General features: G+C 45.9%; 1 protein-coding gene across 1 annotated transcript in view; it reads right to left on the bottom strand.

The window, feature by feature from the left end:
• LOC148510565 (ATP-binding cassette sub-family C member 1-like) overlaps positions 1–17,648 on the bottom strand; it is an 82,549-nt gene that overhangs the window by 11,860 nt on the left and 53,041 nt on the right. Inside the window, exons 15-21 of the mRNA XM_088442750.1 lie at positions 16,239–16,419; positions 13,685–13,742; positions 9,297–9,357; positions 7,613–7,832; positions 7,303–7,457; positions 6,926–7,081; positions 5,500–5,699 (exon numbers count right to left, since the gene is read on the bottom strand). Coding sequence (XP_088298876.1) covers positions 5,500–5,699; positions 6,926–7,081; positions 7,303–7,457; positions 7,613–7,832; positions 9,297–9,357; positions 13,685–13,742; positions 16,239–16,419 — 1,031 coding nt within the window. The remainder of the gene's footprint in view (positions 1–5,499; positions 5,700–6,925; positions 7,082–7,302; positions 7,458–7,612; positions 7,833–9,296; positions 9,358–13,684; positions 13,743–16,238; positions 16,420–17,648) is intronic.

Below are 17,648 nucleotides of genomic sequence, written 5' to 3'. Positions count from 1 at the left end.
GCTGCTCCCTACCTTTGGAACGCTCTCCCTCTCCCTATCAGACTCTCCACCTCTCTACAAATTTTCAAACGGGCTCTCAAACCTACTACTTCATCAAGGCCTTCCAGCTCTCATCCTAACCCACCTCATGCTCTTTCCTCCCTATCTTCCCCTTCTGTGTCATGCCTGTCTGTCTGCCCCTCCCCTTTAGAATGTAAGCTCTCACGAGCAGGGACCTCTTCCCTCATATGCTTCTCTTTACATTTTCTTCTACTCCTTACTCCCCATAAGAGCACCTAACACTTGACTGCCAACTCCCTGCTGCTTATTGTGAGTGCTTTAATTGCTATTGCAGCAATGTATATAAATCGTTTCCTTGTCCTGCACTGTAATGTACTGTAAGTTACTTGTTTCTTGTTCACTTATTAGTTTTATGTACTATATAAGGCGCTGCGGAACACTTGTGGCGCCATATAAATAAAGTATAATAATAATAATAATGTGAGTGGAAGGGCAGCCTAGCGTTAGGCACGTTCCTGAAGTGGCCATTGTGTCCCAATTCATGGATCCAAAATGTTGGGAGTTGTGTTATATATTTTAAGGTTAGTTTGAAAATTACAAATGCCCTACTGATTGTCTTGTCATTTGCATAAAGAGCCATTGTACCTCTTTGGTTTACGAGAATGTGTGGTGGGAACCAGTGGCGTAACTAGGGCAGGGCATGTGCGCTGGGCGCTGTAGCGGGCCCAGCAGAGGGGGGGGCCCCCCCACCGCCTGGGACAGCGTACTCGCCTGCCCCGAGGGTCTCATAATGTTCCGGCGATGGCTGCTACACTGTTACTAACTGCCCCTCCTCCCTGCCGCCCTCCTCTCATTCTCCTAAGTGTGGTGATCTGTGAGCGGCAGGTCACAGGATGTCCTAGGTCCTTTTGTCGCTTGACTGGCTACTCGCTGCTACCAATCAGTGACTGCTAAAAGCGAGTAGCCAATCAGGCAGCACAAAGTCCTGTAACTAGCAGCCACCTGCACCTGCTGCTTACATCTTCACCACTAGAGTAACAGCTTTAGAGTCTAATGGTGTCCTTATGTATGTACAGCCATATTCTTATAGTCTTCCAGTCACAGAGCAGAGGGCGCGGGGCCAAAGGGGCTTTAGCTGCCATTTTATTGCAGACATTCCTGAAACAGACGGAGCCAGGTAATGTGTTCTGTATATATTTAATATATTATGTAAGGGGGAGGGGACTGTGCAGTGATATATAAGGGGAAATAACACACCACCCAGCACACACTGATGAATGTGGTATTATTATATACGGAGGAGGGTAAGATGATATCTGAGGGATAAAAACACAGCTCCCAGCACACACTGATATCTGGTAATATTATTATATAGGGGAAAAGGAACTGTACAGTGTTATTTGAGTGGGAATAACACAGCTCCTGGCACACACTGATATGTGGTATTATTATTATATAGAGGAGATGGGACTGTACAGTGATATATGAGGGGAATAACACAGTGCCCAGCACACACTGATATGTGGTATTATTATATAGGGGGAAGGGGATTGTGCAGTGATATATGATGGGGAATAACACAGCTTCCAGCACACACTGATATCTGGTATTATTATTATATAGGGGAGAGGGGACTGTACGGTGATATATGAGGAGGAATAACACAGCTCCCGGCACACACTGATATATGGTATTATTATTATATAGGGGAGAGGGGAGAGGGGACTGTACAGTGATATTTGAGGGGGAATAACACAGCTCCTGGCACACACTGATATATGGTATTATTATTATATAGAGGATATGGGACTTTACAGTGATATATGAGGGGAATAACACAGTGCCCAGCACACACTGATATGTGGTATTATTATTATATAGGGGGAAGGGGATTGTGCAGTGATATATAATGGGGAATAACACAGCTTCCAGCACAAACTGATATCTGGTATTATTATTATATAGGGGAGAGGGGACTGTACGGTGATATATGAGGAGGAATAACACAGCTCCCGGCACACACTAATATGTGGTATTATTATTATATAGGGGGGAGGGGACTGTGCGGTGATATATGATGGGGAATAACAGTGATATATGACAGTGAATAACACAGCTCCTAGCACACACTGATATGTGGTATTATTATATATGGGAGAGGTATGTACAGTGATATATGAGGGGGAATAACACAGCTCCCGGCACACACTGATGTGATATTATTATTATATAGGGGAGGAGGGACCGTACAGGGGGCCTGATTCAGACCCGGTCGCAAGCGCTGTGCACGGCGTGCGCGAGCTCCGGAGCGAGCGCAAAAAGCACTCGCTCCGGGACTCACTACAAAAGGGGCGGCTGTCGATGTTGATCGACAGCTCGACCCCTTTTGTAGGCGTGGCCGGGGGGGTGGCTTCACAAACGGAGTCGTTCCCAAGCGAACGCCTGCCATTTGTGGGTGGCCTCACTGACATCACTGGTGATGTCAGTGAGAGAGCTTCCGGCTCTGTTAGAGCCGAAAACTCTCTGGGGCTTGCGGCAATGAGACCCTACCACAAGGGTCTCGTCGCAAGCCCGATGGTCTTGACCATCATGACCATCATCATGGCCGCTCGCATAAGCTGTGGGTGGTAACCCACAGCTATGCGAGCGGCCAAGAGGCCGCAACTTAAAAACCAGACGCCCGCCCTGATTCAGAGCGAGCGCTCGCTTTTTGCAAGTGCCTCTGAATCAGGCCCAGTGATATATGAGGGGGAATAACACAGCTCCCGACACACACTAATATGTGGTGGTATTATTATTATATAGGGTGGAGGGGACTGTACGGTGATATATGATGGGGAATAACAGTGATATATGAGGGTGAATAACAGCTCCTAGCACACACTGATATGTGGTATTATTATATAGGGGAGAGGGGACCGTACAGTGATATATCAGTGGGAATAACACAGCTCCCTGTAGCGCCCACCACAGACTTGCCATTGTGCCGCCAAGCAAGGCCCATGGTGCTCGGCGGCATGGAAGAAGAGCCCCAGCGCCTGCCTGTCCTCATTATCTGCGGCTCATCCAGACAAAAGGCAGAGGTGAGGGCGGCTGGCAGTTACAGGGGAAGGGGGGATAATAGAGAAAGAAAGAAGGGAGGAGTGGCACAGAGAGACACAGAATGAAGGGGGGGGAGGGTGTTTGACACAGAATGAAAGGAGGGGGAGACAGAGATATGGAGTAAAGTGGGATGGTGAGAGATGCAGGCGGAACGTGATGGTGTAGCAAAGAGACGCAGGGTGGACATGATGGTGTGGCTGAGAGACGACGCAGGGAAAAGATGATGGTGTACTGAGAGGATGCAGGGTGGACATGATGGTGTGGCTGAAAGACGACGCAGGGAAGAGATGATAATGTACTGAGAGGATGCAGGCTGGATATGATGGTGTGGCTGAGACGCAGGGGCAAGATGATGGTGTACTGAGAGGATGCAGGGTGGACATGATGGTGTGGCTGAGAGTCGACGCAGGGAAGAGATGATGTTATGGCTGAGAGGATGCAGGCTGGACATGATGGTGTGGCTGAGACGACCCAGGGAAGAGATGATGGTATGGCTGAGAGGATGCAGGCTGGACATGATGGTGTGGCTGAGAGACGACGCAGGGAAGAGATGATGGCGTGGCTGAGAGATGACGCAGGGAAGAGATGATGGTATGGCTGAGAGACAACGCAGGGAAGAGATGAAGGTATGGCTGAGAGACAACGCAGGGAAGAGATGATGGTATGGCTGAGAGACGCAGAGGGCAGGAATTGCATCTTGAAGGTACAAATATTGATAGTAACGGATAAGGCCTGAACGTAACCACCTCTGTGGATATGGGAACACTGAAGGGGAGATGTATCAAGCATTCTAAAGAAGACAAGTGGAGGTGTTGCCTCCACTTGTTAAATGCTAGCTATCATTTTATAGAATGTGCTAGGTGATTGATAGCTAGAAGCTTATTGCAGCTGCAACACTTGTCCTCTTTAGAAGGTTTAAAATATCTCTCCCAAGTCCCTTAGTGGTTAGGATATTATGCATCTTTCTGGATAATAGAGAAAATCCTGAAAAAGTGCCTTTATTAATTAATAACAAAATCTAATTTTAATGGCACCTGTCTCATTCAGACCCACTCGGAAGCACTTGATTTAGAATAGATTTCAAGAAGCTGTTACCTACACAGAGGGTCTCATTCAGACCCACTCGCAAGCGGGTCGATGTTGGGCTCTGCGCACGCGCAGCGACCGCACTGCGCGTGCACAAGCCCCGGAGCGAGAGAGAAATTATCTCGCTCCGGGGCTCACTACAAAAGGGGCGGCTTTCGATGGTGATCGACAGCTCACCCCGTTTTGTAGGCGTGGCGGGGGGGTGGCTTCACAAACGGAGGCGTTCCCAAACGAACGCCTGCCATTTGTGGGCAGCCCCACTGACATCACTCGTGATGTCAGTGATAAGCTTCCGGCTCTATTAGAGCCAGAAGCTCTATGGGGTTTGCAGCAGATGAGACCCTACCACAAGAGTCTCGTCGCAAGCCCCGATGGTCGCGATGGTCTTGACCATCGCGACCATCAACCTGCCCATTCGTTAAAGCTGTGGGTGGTCACCCACAGCTTAGCAAGCGGCCAGGAGGCCGGCTCTTTTTAGAGATGCGGCCGCCCTCATTCAGAGCGAGTGCTCGCATTTTGCAAGCGGCTCTGAATAAGGTCCAGAGTGAGAAACCAGACTATACAAAATTGCAACTTGTAGACAATGTGGGACCAGTGCAGAGTCCAACATACGCCTCCTGCAGAGCTTATCTCAAGTATACTCGCACTGCGAACGTTTCAAAAAATGAACGCAGGCAATTACCACAAATGCAGTGCAAACTCAGAAGCAATCTGATCTCATCTACACTTAAGACTTGAGAGGCTGAGCTGGGTTGTAATAGGTCATTCTCACGCAGGCAACGTTCAATGCGGGTTATGCAGAGCTGAGCTTGCGTGAAAGTATGCCTGTTTGGAGCCATATTTTGTGCGCCTAATATAGGGTTGGTTGAAGCACTCGCTGTTGATAGTGACTAGTATCAAATCAGAGGCACACCTACAGGTGATCGCATCTCAGGATCAGTATAACTCTGCACACCGTCGTATATACACATTTTTTCGTGCACGCTTCTTTTAAGCAATATGCGTTGATTCGTCTGACTTTCAACGCCGCTTTGCATTTTAAACGATTTTCAGAAATTCTGAGAGTGTCCAGGTTGTGCCTGTCCTATGTTACCATCCATTTTGACAAAGTTAGTTAATCAGATACAGAGGGAAAATATGACTTTAGGACATTGGTTGCACAGAAGTGATAGGGACGTAAAATAAATTAATTGATAATTTTCTATTTTTTGGCAGTGATGTTTTGGGAGGTAAAGGGGAACCATCTATTTACCAGAAAAGCAGCAATTTCTGCCCATTTTACTATAGTGGAAATACATAATATCCAAGTACCTGTTGGAGATCACATTGTTGTAGTAACAAAGTATGTTCTCATTCATCACATCCTTGTTCTGACCGATGAACTTCTCCTGATGTCCATAGGCTCTAATGGTAGATGCTCCCAGCAAGGTTTCACTGAAGTGTGAGATGACCGGAGAACGTGACGCCCCATCCAGTCTCCGGATTTGCCGTGAGCTAGCGATGTAATATCTCTGAACACAAAGGACAGCATAGATCTAGATACTGTAAGTTCATTTGTACAGATGTGTCCACATACATCTAGTCTCCTTGTGCGTTAAATAGTCCTTATGGTTGCTTCCGTCTGTGGAGCGATTCAGCGCAGAGCGTCTTTTTCGTGCGACTTTTACCCTTACATGCGTCTTATTCGCAAAACGATGCGAATAGAACACACAAGCAGCTTGAGATGATTAGAATGATATGCGGCATGCCTATATTCTGTGCGCGACTGCGGCTGTACCTGCATGCGAAACGCTACGTTACAGTGCCACAGACGCTGATACAGTAATGTAGCATTTTGCATGCATGACTAAACATTGTGGAAGTAAAAATAGGAAAGTCAAACTTGACCATGGCAGCTCGTGTTCTAAAGACAATAAAGTTTATTTGTCCCGTGAATCTTTAAAGAACAATTCCTAAGTAAACTCAAGCCTCTATATTTAACTTACCTTGGATTTGATTTTCAGGTTGGTTACTCATGAAGAGGAACCTGCCCGCCTCTGCACCCCTCATGCCAGAACTCTCCCACCTGTAGTGTGTTGTCTATAGATCCAATTGAATTCTATTTCCCAAGTACGCATGCTCGACCTGTAGCACTACGTAATTACATACGCCCAAGTGTGGAAGCAAGTGCTTACAGCTATTCCACTATATCTGACTCCTACAGTAATAAATGGGAGGCTTCTATAGACAGAGCAATCTTCAGATAACATGGCTGTCCCAAGTTACAGTATAATAAGGGATTGTTGTGATAAAGAACATTGCTAAGCCTTATAAAAAAAAAAGCAGAGGTATTACCCAAAGTTGGTTCTTTAATATGCTCCTTTTCTTCAAGGATGATAGCAATATATAGAGTGTAATAATCATATTGGTACATGCAAAGTAAAAACCACTCCAGTCATTTGCAAGTACCCACTTCCATGTAGGGATGTGCAGGCTCGGATCGGTTGGAATTTTCCCGCCAAAAATTGGGTCTCAGAAAGAGGCATAACGTCATCTTTCATGGACAAACATCATCTTCCATGGACTTTTGTCCAGGAATGATGTTTGTCCATGAAAGATGACGTTTTGCCTCTTTATGAGACCTGATTTTTGGCGGGAAAAATCCGAACTTGGCGGGAAAATTAGAACCTATCCGAGTCTGCACATCCCTACTTCCATGCTAATCCTGCTAATTTATACTATGATATTTCAGACCTACCTGGATCAGCAGGTATAGAAATCCTAGCGGGACAATAACCACAATGAATAGGGGTGTTGCGAACACAATAACTAGAATGGTCCCCAGGACATCCAGCATACAGTTTAGCCATGTACGTAAATAGTAATGGAAACGCTCATCTATAACATATATATCCTGCAAAAAAACAGCAGAAAAGATAGTATGTATTATGTTATTTATAAAGTGTATAAAAGACCGATTTTTATATTTAATTAATAACAGATAAGTTGAACCAATATGCAGTAAGTCACACTCTATATCTGATCAATGTATCTTCTCCCCTTATGATGTGGGAGAACCAGTGTTTGAGGGTCAAGGTGTAATCGAGCACTATCTGATTCCACCCCAGGTCCCACCTTAGTAAATCGGTTCAGTAATTGGCCCATTGGTGTAGTTTCAAAAAACTGGATCGGGAGGTGCAGGATATTGTCCAGCATCTGGTTGTGCAGTGAGCGGGAGGCACAGATTGTTCCTCTGGTGATCACATAGGCGCCGTAGCAGACAAAAAGGCCTAAAAACAGAAGAAAATTGTAAGAGCGACAACAAATCAGATTGAACTCAGGGCGTGATTCAGACCCGGTCGCAAGCGCTGAGCCATATAAACACTGTGGAACTACTAGATTAGCTACGACTTTGTATACCTATTACAGTTGATCATTTCTTTACCTTGCACACATCCCAGAAGTCCATAGATTCCAAGTCTATTGTTCCTTAGATCTGCCCATTCCGTTGGGTCTTTAATCTGCTTGGTCTCTGTTGCCCATCTGCTAAGCCACAAATTTTGTCCTACGGCCATTGTATTTTGTCCAACATAGGCTATGACAGTAAAGCAGACCCAGAACCATCCAAATGCATGTAGGTACTTCGACACAATTGACATTTTCATCTAGAAAACAATCAAATCAATGCATGTTAAAAAAAAACAAGTGTAGAGGGGCCTGTAGAGGGCATCAGATGATTACGGTATGTACACATCCCTACCTGGGGATATAATACAGAGGGTGCAAGCTGTGGATGTCCAAGCTTTGGTGGGTATACAAATCCTGTCAAGTCCCACCAGACACATGTCTATTATAAACAGTGTATGGTATAGTGCGGTTGCCAACATCAATTGCTGCCTCAGCTAGAAGAATGACTAGGTGAACCATAGGATCTCATCTAACATATTAAAATCTATGATGACCTTCAACATGTAGTGTCTAGTGCCACACATACTGACGGAACCCATTCCTTTGCCCAAATCCAAGTTACAGATCATTAAAGCCATTAGACACCACGGAAAGATCACGATGTTGGAAGACAGATAGAAAGGCATCCAGTAAATATGCTTTAGCTGTTTCTGTCTTGTATATGGCATGTTCAATGTGTTTTCTTTGCATTGGCTTTCAATAAACATAAATGCAACAAAAAAAAAAGAAAGGCAACCAGATGTAGGGACATGCCCTGTAATAATCAGAATGATATCGACAGGATCCATGCCAGGCAATGGGCTGATTGTAGAGACACACACATTGCAGTATCGGGTATAATACTGAAAGCGATATTGATGTGACTGATGTAAAGTCTGAAGCGATCTGTGTCACACCAGTGTCACAACAATAATGCATAATTGATGGGGTTTGCGACGATTTATTTCAATCCGCAGTACAGCAGACATTGCTACGCAGTATAAAATTATCTGCTCTCAGCAAAATATTTAATAGAAAGTCCTATATTCTGTACCAGGGACGTGCAGTCAGGGTAGGAGGGGAGGCAGAGCCTTCCCTGTCATACTCCTGAGATTTTATATAGAAATGATAGAATAATACAAAGAAGAAACATATAACTTATAAACATCTTCTTTGTTTCTTGTATTCATTTTTATAGTTAACACTCACCAGCTTTGTGGAGCAGGGAAACTGCAGGGAAACGAGAGATGAGGCAGCAACAGCTCAGCTTCGCTTCCGCATAGTCAGACACTGCTTGCAGAGCTGGAGGCAGGGCTACACCACGGGCAGCAAGCTGCACAGAAATAGAGCTAATAGAGGCATGCCTCTGAGTATGGGGGGTGTGCCTTGAGCACTGATGGACACCTTGGATGTGTCATATGACCAAGAAGTGCACTGCAGTGTTTAGAGATCGGATCTCAGTCAGCAGCAGCAAGTGATGATGTACGTAGGAGAATCAATGGATACAGAAGCTTAGTGTGGTGAGGGGAGAGTTACAGTGAATAGGGGGTGAGACAGGCTCCTAGTACTCAGACCCATCTCCATGCGTGTCTCCCCAGCCATTGACCTCACTGCCCGTCACTGTTCTGTACATAACATCTATTGGGAAACTACAACCTAAACCCAAAAGATGAATTACTTACATTTCCTGTAGCAACCTTTTCTTTATTCATCCTTGGGGCCTTTGACATATTAAACATTGTCCTGGTGATCACATGTAACAGAAAATAACACATAAGAGCAATAATCACTATACATACCAAACTTTTATCCTTATGATAAATTTTAGAAATACATTTATTTTAGCAACCTCCAGTAATATTTAGTATATACTAGAGATGTGCGGTTCGGTTTTCCTGAAATCCAAACACACCGGAACTTAGGGGTTCCAACTCGAATAGAGTCCCAGCTCAGAATCACTTTGGGGTTCCAAGTCGAACCGAGTCCTGGCACGGGTCTGCTGTCAGTTCGGAACTCGGATTTAAAAAACGGAACTTGGGTTTTGGATTATTATTATTATTATAATTTATTTATATGGCGCCACAAGTGTTCCGCAGCGCCTTACAAAGTACAAAAACAAATTGTATACAAGTGACTTACAGAACAATACAATACAGGACATGGATAATATATATTGCTACATTAGCGACCATATCACCCAGATAAGCAACAGAGCATAAGCAACCAAGTGTTAGGTGCCCTAGTGGTGAGTAAGAAGTAAATTACACTATAGTAAGGAGAAGCACAAGAGGGTAGATGGCCCTGCTCGTGAGAGCTTACATTCTAAAAAGGTGGGGGAAAACAAACTGGGTTGACACAGATGGGGACGAAGGAGCATGTAGCAAGGAGGTAGAATGATAGCTGGAAGGCTTTGATGAAGTAGTGGGTCTTGAGAGCCCGTTTGAAGGATTGCAAACAGGTGGAGAGTCTGATGGGGAGTGGGAGAGAGTTCCAGAGGTGGGGAGCAGTGCGGGCAAAATCTTGGAGGCGGGAGTGGGAGGAAGTAATCAGCTGGCATGAAAGGCGGCGTGCATTAGCTGAGCGAAGATGGCGGAGAGGAGCGTGAAGGGAGATGAGATCAGAGATGTATATGGGAGAAGATTGGGCGAGGGCTTTGTGAGCGAGCGTGAGAACCTTAAAATGGGTTCTAAAAGGGAAGGGGAGCCAGTGGAGAGCTTGTAGGAGAGGGGAGGCAGATGTAGAGCGCTTGGAGAGGAAGATAAGCCGTGCAGCAGCATTAAGGATAGACTGGAGAGGAGAGAGATGGGATTTGGGGAGGCCAGATAGGAGGAGGTTACAATAGTCCAATTTGGAGATGACCAGTGAGTGTATGAGTGTTTTAGTAGCATCCTGGGTGAGATAGGGTCTGATCTTAGAAATATTTTTGAGATGGAAACGACAGGACTGTGAAAGGTTCTGGATATGTGGTTTGAAGGAGGGGGATGAGTCCAGGATAACTCCAAGACAGCGCACCTTGGGACTAGATGAGATAGTTATTCCATCAATTGATAAAGAAATAGTGGGAAGTGAGGTGATGTGGGAGGGTGGGAAGATGATCAGCTCTGTCTTAGACATATTAAGTTTAAGAAATCGCTGGGACATCCAGGAAGAGACAGCAGAGAGACAGTTGGAGATACGAGTTAGAAGAGAGGGGGAGAGATCAGGGGAGGAAAGGTAGATTTGAGTATCATCAGCATAGAGATGATAATGGAGGTCAAAAGAGCTGATGAGTTCACCTAGAGAGGAAGTATAGAGGGAGAATAGGAGAGGACCAAGAACAGAACCTTGGGGAACACCTACTGTAAGAGGCTGTGGGGGGGAAGAGGAGTCGTGAGAGGAAACTGAGAAAGATCGGTCAGAGAGGTAGGATGACAGCCAGGAGAGGGCAGTTTCATGTAGACCAAGGGAGTGAAGGATATTCAGCAGGAGAGGGTGGTCCACAGTGTCAAAAGCAGCAGAGAGATCAAGGAGAATGAGAAGAGAGTAGTGGCCTTGGGATTTGGCAGCAAGGAGGTCATTGCTGACTTTTGTGAGGGCAGTTTCAGTGGAGTGGAGAGAACGGAAGCCAGACTGAAAAGGGTCAAGGAGGGAGTGGGAGGAGAGAAAAGTGGTAAGGCGGTTGTAGACAATCCGCTCAAGGAGTTTGGAGGCAAAGGGAAGGAGAGAGATGGGTCGGTAGTTAGAAAGAAGGTTAGGATCAAGGGTAGGTTTTTTTAAGAATGGGGGAGACAAGGGCATGTTTGAATGCAGAAGGAACAGTGCCTGATGAGAGGGAGAGGTTAATGAGGTGGGCAAGATGGGAGCAGGCAGAGAGAGAGAGGAACCGGAGGAGGCGGGAGGGGATGGGATCAAGGGGGGAGGTGGAAGGGGGGGAGGACCGGATGAGGGCCATGACTTCCTCTCCAGATACAGGGGAGAAGGATGTTAGAGTTGGTAAAGTTGATGGGGAGGGGTGATTTGGGAAAGGAGGAGGTGGAGAGCTGGGGGACTGGTTGGATATGATGTCCTGACGTATGGAATCAATTTTAGATGTAAAGTAGGTAGCAAAGTCAAGGGCAGTGAGCAAGGAGGGGAGACGAGGAGGGGGTGGGCGAAGGAGGGAGTTGAAAGTAGTGAAGAGATTCCATGGAAACAGGTCCAAATTAGGGATGTGCGCCGGACCATTTTTGCCGGATTTGGATTTGGTTCTAATTCGTCGTCCGGCTTTGGATTTGGATTTGCCAAACTGCGGTGACTGGCTTTGGATTTGGATTTGGATTTTTTTACAAAAATTGACAAAAAAAGCTAAAATCACATAAATTGGTCTTTTTTTTCTTCCTAGAGTATTATTAACCTCAATAACAATAATTTCCAGTCAATTTAGACCATATCACAGCTTATAATATTGTTTTCAACATTATTGGCCAAAGGTTGCAGTGAGCTGAGTGGTTACTAAGCGACAAAGCAGCGGCACAACGACACAGACACCACAGTATAAAGCACATCTATGACACATTGCCACACAGCAGTGGCAGAAATGAAAAGTAGTGCACCCACCCAGTGGAGTACGGCCAGCAGAATCACAGTACTTGTTTACATAGTGGGCTACGGCCCAAGGAGTCACAGTGCACAATCTTATTCACATTACACCGCACATAGGGCCTGATTCACATTACACCATAAAGTAGTGTCTCTTATTTATGTTACGACACACAGTAGTGCCCCTTTTACACAATGCCCACAGTAGTGCCCCTTTTACACAATGCCCACAGTAGTGCCCCTTTTACACAATGCCCACAGTAGCGGTGTCCCTTACACAATGCCCCCAGCAGTGGTGCCCCCTATGCAGTCCCCTTAGTAGTAGGGTCCCCTATGCAGTGCCCCCAGTAGAATGCCCCCCAGTAGTATGCCCCCCATTAGCAGGCCCCCCCAGTAGTATGCCCCCATTAGCATGCCACCCAGTAGTATGCCCTCCATTAGCAGGCCCCCCCAGTAGTATGCCCCCCATTAGCAGTCCCCCCAGTAGTATGGCCCCCCCAGTAGTATGGCTCCCCCAGTAGTAGGCTGCCCCAGTAGCAGGCCCCCCCCAGTAGCAGCCCCCCCCCAGTAGTAGCCCCCCTGTTGTATGCCCCCCCTGTAGTATGGCCCCCCCAGTAGTATGCCCCCCCCAGTAGTAGTAAGCCCCAAGTAGTATGCCCCCCCCAGTAGTATGGCCCCCCCAGTAGTATGGCCCCCCCAGTACCAGACCCCTCAGTAGTATGGACCCCCAGTAGCAGACCCCCCCCAGTAGCATAGCCCCCCCCAGTAGTATAGCCCCCCCAGTAGCAGACCCCCCCAGTAGTATAGCCCCCCCAGTAGTATGCCCCCCCCCCCGCACCCCCAGTAGCAGACCCCCCAGTAGCAGACCCCCCCCAGTAGTGCCCCCGGCCCTTGCACAAGTAAAAAAATAAAAAATAAAAACTTACCTGTATCCCCGCTCCCGCGTCGTCCGCTCTGCTGTCACACGCTGAGGAGGGAGCCGGAAGACGGAGCTCATGTGTGAGCTCCAGCCGGCTCTCTCCGTGCAGCAGCCAATGAGAGTCTGTGTGACTCTCATTGGCTGCTGTAACAAACACACAGCTGCCGCTGGCGGCTGTGTGTTTGTGTCTGTGTAGGGCAGAGCGCTATCGCAGCGCTCTGCCCTACACAATAGGAGACCTGATGTCGGATTCTCTAGTGAGAATCCGACATCAGGCGGCCGCCGTTCGGCCCCGAACGGGGATCCGAGTCAGGCGGTGAACACCCGAACAGGGTTCAGGTGGACTCGGATCCCCAATGTTCGGAGCGGTTCGGATTCCACAGAATCCGAACCGCTCATCTCTAGTCCAAATAATATGTTTATAGCTGTTTTATCGTTTTTTAAGGAATCCAAGACCTAACCAACACCGAATCCGAACACTTGAGGATGGTTTTGCCAAAACCAAAAAACGATGATGAATTAGAACCAAAACCAAAACACGGGGGTCCGCACACATCTCTAGTGTATACGTCTGCTATATATCAAGTTCCCTACCTGTCCCTTTGAGCCACAACATCCGGCTGTCTTTTCACAGCTTCTTTCTGGCTGGTAACTGCAAAGAGACAGTGAATACATGTAATCAATACTGAAGCACATTACACATACTAGATCACTGCTTGTTATTAATAAATGCACTGCAGGTCTTTCTTTCCGTACACAATTGTAGCTCCATGTTATAGGTGCTCTCATCTACTGCTAATGTGCAGAAATCCTTCTCTCATTTTGTATGATAAATTACCGGAGACTTTTTATATTTGTTTGCCTTTAGCAAACATTTACATCTCTGCTAATTATCATTCACATTCAAAGTCCATCTCGGCTGTAATAAATTGCACCTTACTGTCCCCGCTGTATACTGCCCAGCAGCTGCCCATAATCAATGGTGGAAACTGGCACAGACTAAACTGCGCAGTACCTGCCGCAATCAGCGAGACTGAAGAAATGACATAAGTTAGTGTATACAGTATATTATCCAGTCAGAACTCTGAAGCGCAGAAACAGCTGTCACTTATGTTTTTTATTTAGTTTTTCTTTTGTGAAACACATAAAAAAATACCCTAACATGGTAAAGAGGTATCATTGTACAATGAGGGTAATAGAACAGTCTGATCACTGCATTTGGCTCTATTCCTGAGGACCTGGGAGCAAACAGAGAACACAGAACAGGTAATCACTTGTGCAAACACACTCACTTAATAGACCTACTGATCCCTGTGCACAGCCTTAATTCCCTCGTTATTAGCAGAAGTGATTTCAGCTTTCTTTATTTCCGTGTTTGCGCTTAGTATATGTGAGTATGGAGGAGATGTAGATATTCTTGGACAGGGATAAAGTGGAGAAGTTGCCTGAAGCTTCTAACTGTCATCTACTGGATCTAGCACAGTCTTTGAGATGACAGTAAGGCGCTGAATGGTTACTTTCGGCAACTACTCCACTTTATCTCTCTCCAAGGCGTGATACATCTCTCTTTGGGATGTAGTTAAAATGCTGACAGTCGGTATGCCGGTGCTTAGAATGCTGGCGCCGGAATCCCGGCACCTGTCAGAATCCTGGCGCTGGCATTCCAACGGTAAGTATTGGGGTTAGGGGGGGTGGGGTTAGGCACTAGAGGAAGGGTTATAGCTAGGCTGCAGGATGGAGGTTAGGTTTAGACTGTGGGCAGGGAGGGAGGGTTTGGCTTAGGATACTTACCAACAGGTGTTGGTATCCTAACCCTGTCGGATACCGGCATCGGGATTCTGACCGCCGGGATCTCAAGTGACGGCATCCCGTACCCAACCCCTCTCTTTATATGTGCTCATTTTACTGTAGGTATGGAAGAGTAGAGTGTCTAATGTAATGACATAAATATGGGTCCAACAGCAAAGCCCCATTCCATGGATCAGATCTGCTGTTCCTAGCCGGTGACCCTATCCAAGGAGGAAGCGAAATGGCTAATTAGTGTCAAACCTCCAGCCCTCCTCTGCTAATAATTGCCACCTCACCTCCTCCCTGGTCACCATTTCCCACTCATTCAGGATTTCTCCTGGCCCACTCCTAACCTCTGGAATTCCCTCCCTTACTCCAATCAACTCATCCAGCTTCCCAGCCTTCAAGCGTGCTCTTAAAACTCACATTTTCATTCTAGCTAACCTAACTCTGCTGTCTCTGACCTCTTCTCCCCATTTTGTCCACCCATATCTCCTATAGATTGTAAGCTCACATGAGCAGTGTCCTCTTGTCTTTGTCTTCTCTACATAATTATGATAACTGCCCACTGTAAATAATGTATATGAATTTATATACTGTCTGTATTAGTCTGTAATTATGTTTCTTGTGATCAGATATTTACCTGGTACGGTACTACGGAACCCTCGTGGCACTTTATATATAAATGATTATAAATAATATTAATTTTGCATTATATTTGTGTGTCAAGAATAGGATGTCCTTAATGATTCATAACATTATACAATAAATCTAGAGAAATCAATTAGTTCCTTTGTGCTTTGATTGAATTTAGTATTTAGGGTTAGTTAGCATTTAAAGGTACAGCTTGTTGAGTACATCACAGGGGCGGAACTTGTGCTTTTCAAAGTTCAGTTGTGTTTCCACGTTCTAAAAAGCCAGAATATGACAGATGAAGGACAATTAAAGCACAAGTGATCTCATGCTGCTTTCAAAACTGACTTTTCATGTCTAATAAATTGTAATGGGTAGGGATTCTGAAAAGGCATTTATGTATACATGCTATATTGGTTAGGTTCATGTCTGTATTTACTCCTTTGTATCACTGCTTTGACAAGTGCCACACTTAAAAGCCGACTTTTAAATTGGTTGTGCAATGTTCCCCTAATTGTCTTTGATCTTCTGTAATGTTAACCGGCTTTTTAGAGCATGTGACCACAATTGAACTTTGAAATCAACAAATTAGCATCCCACAGCCGTCTGAGAATCACTGACTAATGTGTTATATGTATACAAATACCCAGAAAATACATTTCAGGGAAATATATCAGTAGGAGTAGCTGTATTTTACTAGGCCAAAGAAAGGTATCTAAACGCTTACATTTCATTTCATCATGATCTTGGTTCTCTGCTCCTGACGACTGGATGATATCAGTAAGGTCTTGTCTTTTAGCTATCAGATCCCTATAAGTCCCAGTTTGGGCTATTCTCCCATCTTCCATGACGATGATAAGGTCGACCAGCGGTAGGACAGTGAGGCTGTGCGTCACCAACATTCTTGTCTTTATACAAAGATGGAAATCTAGTTAGATTTTACAAAAAAATTAACCAAGAAAATTCTCATTACAATTAGTAAAAGTTATTGATAATATGAATGTGTACACATCTGTGTGATCTGTCGAATGGAATCGGTATGTAATGCCGGCGGCTGAATAGTCGCCGGATGAAATACCGACGCCGGAAGCCCGTACACTCTACATCCCAACTGGGGCTGGTAAGCAGGGATGTAGAGTGTATCAACTCTCCCCTCTCCCCCTCCCTTACTGGTGCCTAACCCTAACCCCCCCCCCTGTGGTGCCTAACCCTAAGTCCCCCCGAGGGTGCTTAAACCTAACCATCCCCTCCCGCGGCTAACTCCTAACATTCCCCACGTACCTTAATTCGGCATGGCGGTTGTCAGGATTTCGGCTTCTGGCCAAAGATAGGCGTCAGGATTTAGACGCCTGTCTTTAGTCCCGGGTCGGGCTTCCAGCGTCGGGATTCCGATGGCCGGCATCCCCTGTGGAACACCTCTTTTGCCTTTCCATTTTGAAAAATAGCCACTGCCTCTCACCAATGGCATGCTATGCACAGATGCACAACCCGTGGGCCATGTGAAGCCAACCAAATAAAATAATTTTCCAGGTGATATAAGAGGACACAGGACACCAGGCAGACATACTACAGTAGGCTCCTATGGAATCTTTCCTGTCCTGCATTGCACCAGGTTAGGAGGCATCTCCAGTTCCTGCATCTTCTTGCAGTTGCAGTGAGACCTGGCTATTCGTTAGTCAGTTCAAACCGTTTGTTTGCAAAGCAGAATTAATAAGCTGCACTCTGATTCGCTGACAAACTGTCACTGTAGTGCCAATATCAGATTGTTACTCACTGCCTGTGAACCACCTCTTCCTCTACTGTGCAAACTTTGGCATTGTGTGCACCTCTGTATCAGACTCCCTGTGTAATGCAACAATTTTGTAACATATAGAAATGCCCCTCTGCATCGCTGCACCCTCCCCCCAGTGTCTGCCGTGCTGCCGATCACTTTTAATCAGACAGCTGGGCAGGACCCCCACCCTGTGGCTGCAGAGAGGAGCAGTTGGTGGGGTAATGGCCCGATGACTGATATATTTTTGATATATCACCAGTCGATATTTAAAAAAAAGTAATTAATATTAATGTTATGTGTTTCAAAGAAAGAAAAAAAATAGTAAAATCGTGTTGGATAAGATTTATATAGATGTTCTTGACC

Source organism: Taudactylus pleione, unplaced genomic scaffold, assembly GCF_031769625.1.
Source record: "Taudactylus pleione unplaced genomic scaffold, aTauple2 ptg000316l, whole genome shotgun sequence".
Lineage (NCBI taxonomy): Eukaryota > Metazoa > Chordata > Amphibia > Anura > Myobatrachidae > Taudactylus > Taudactylus pleione.
The sequence above is the reverse complement of the archived record's forward strand: the minus strand, read 5'-3'. Positions and strand labels throughout refer to the sequence as shown.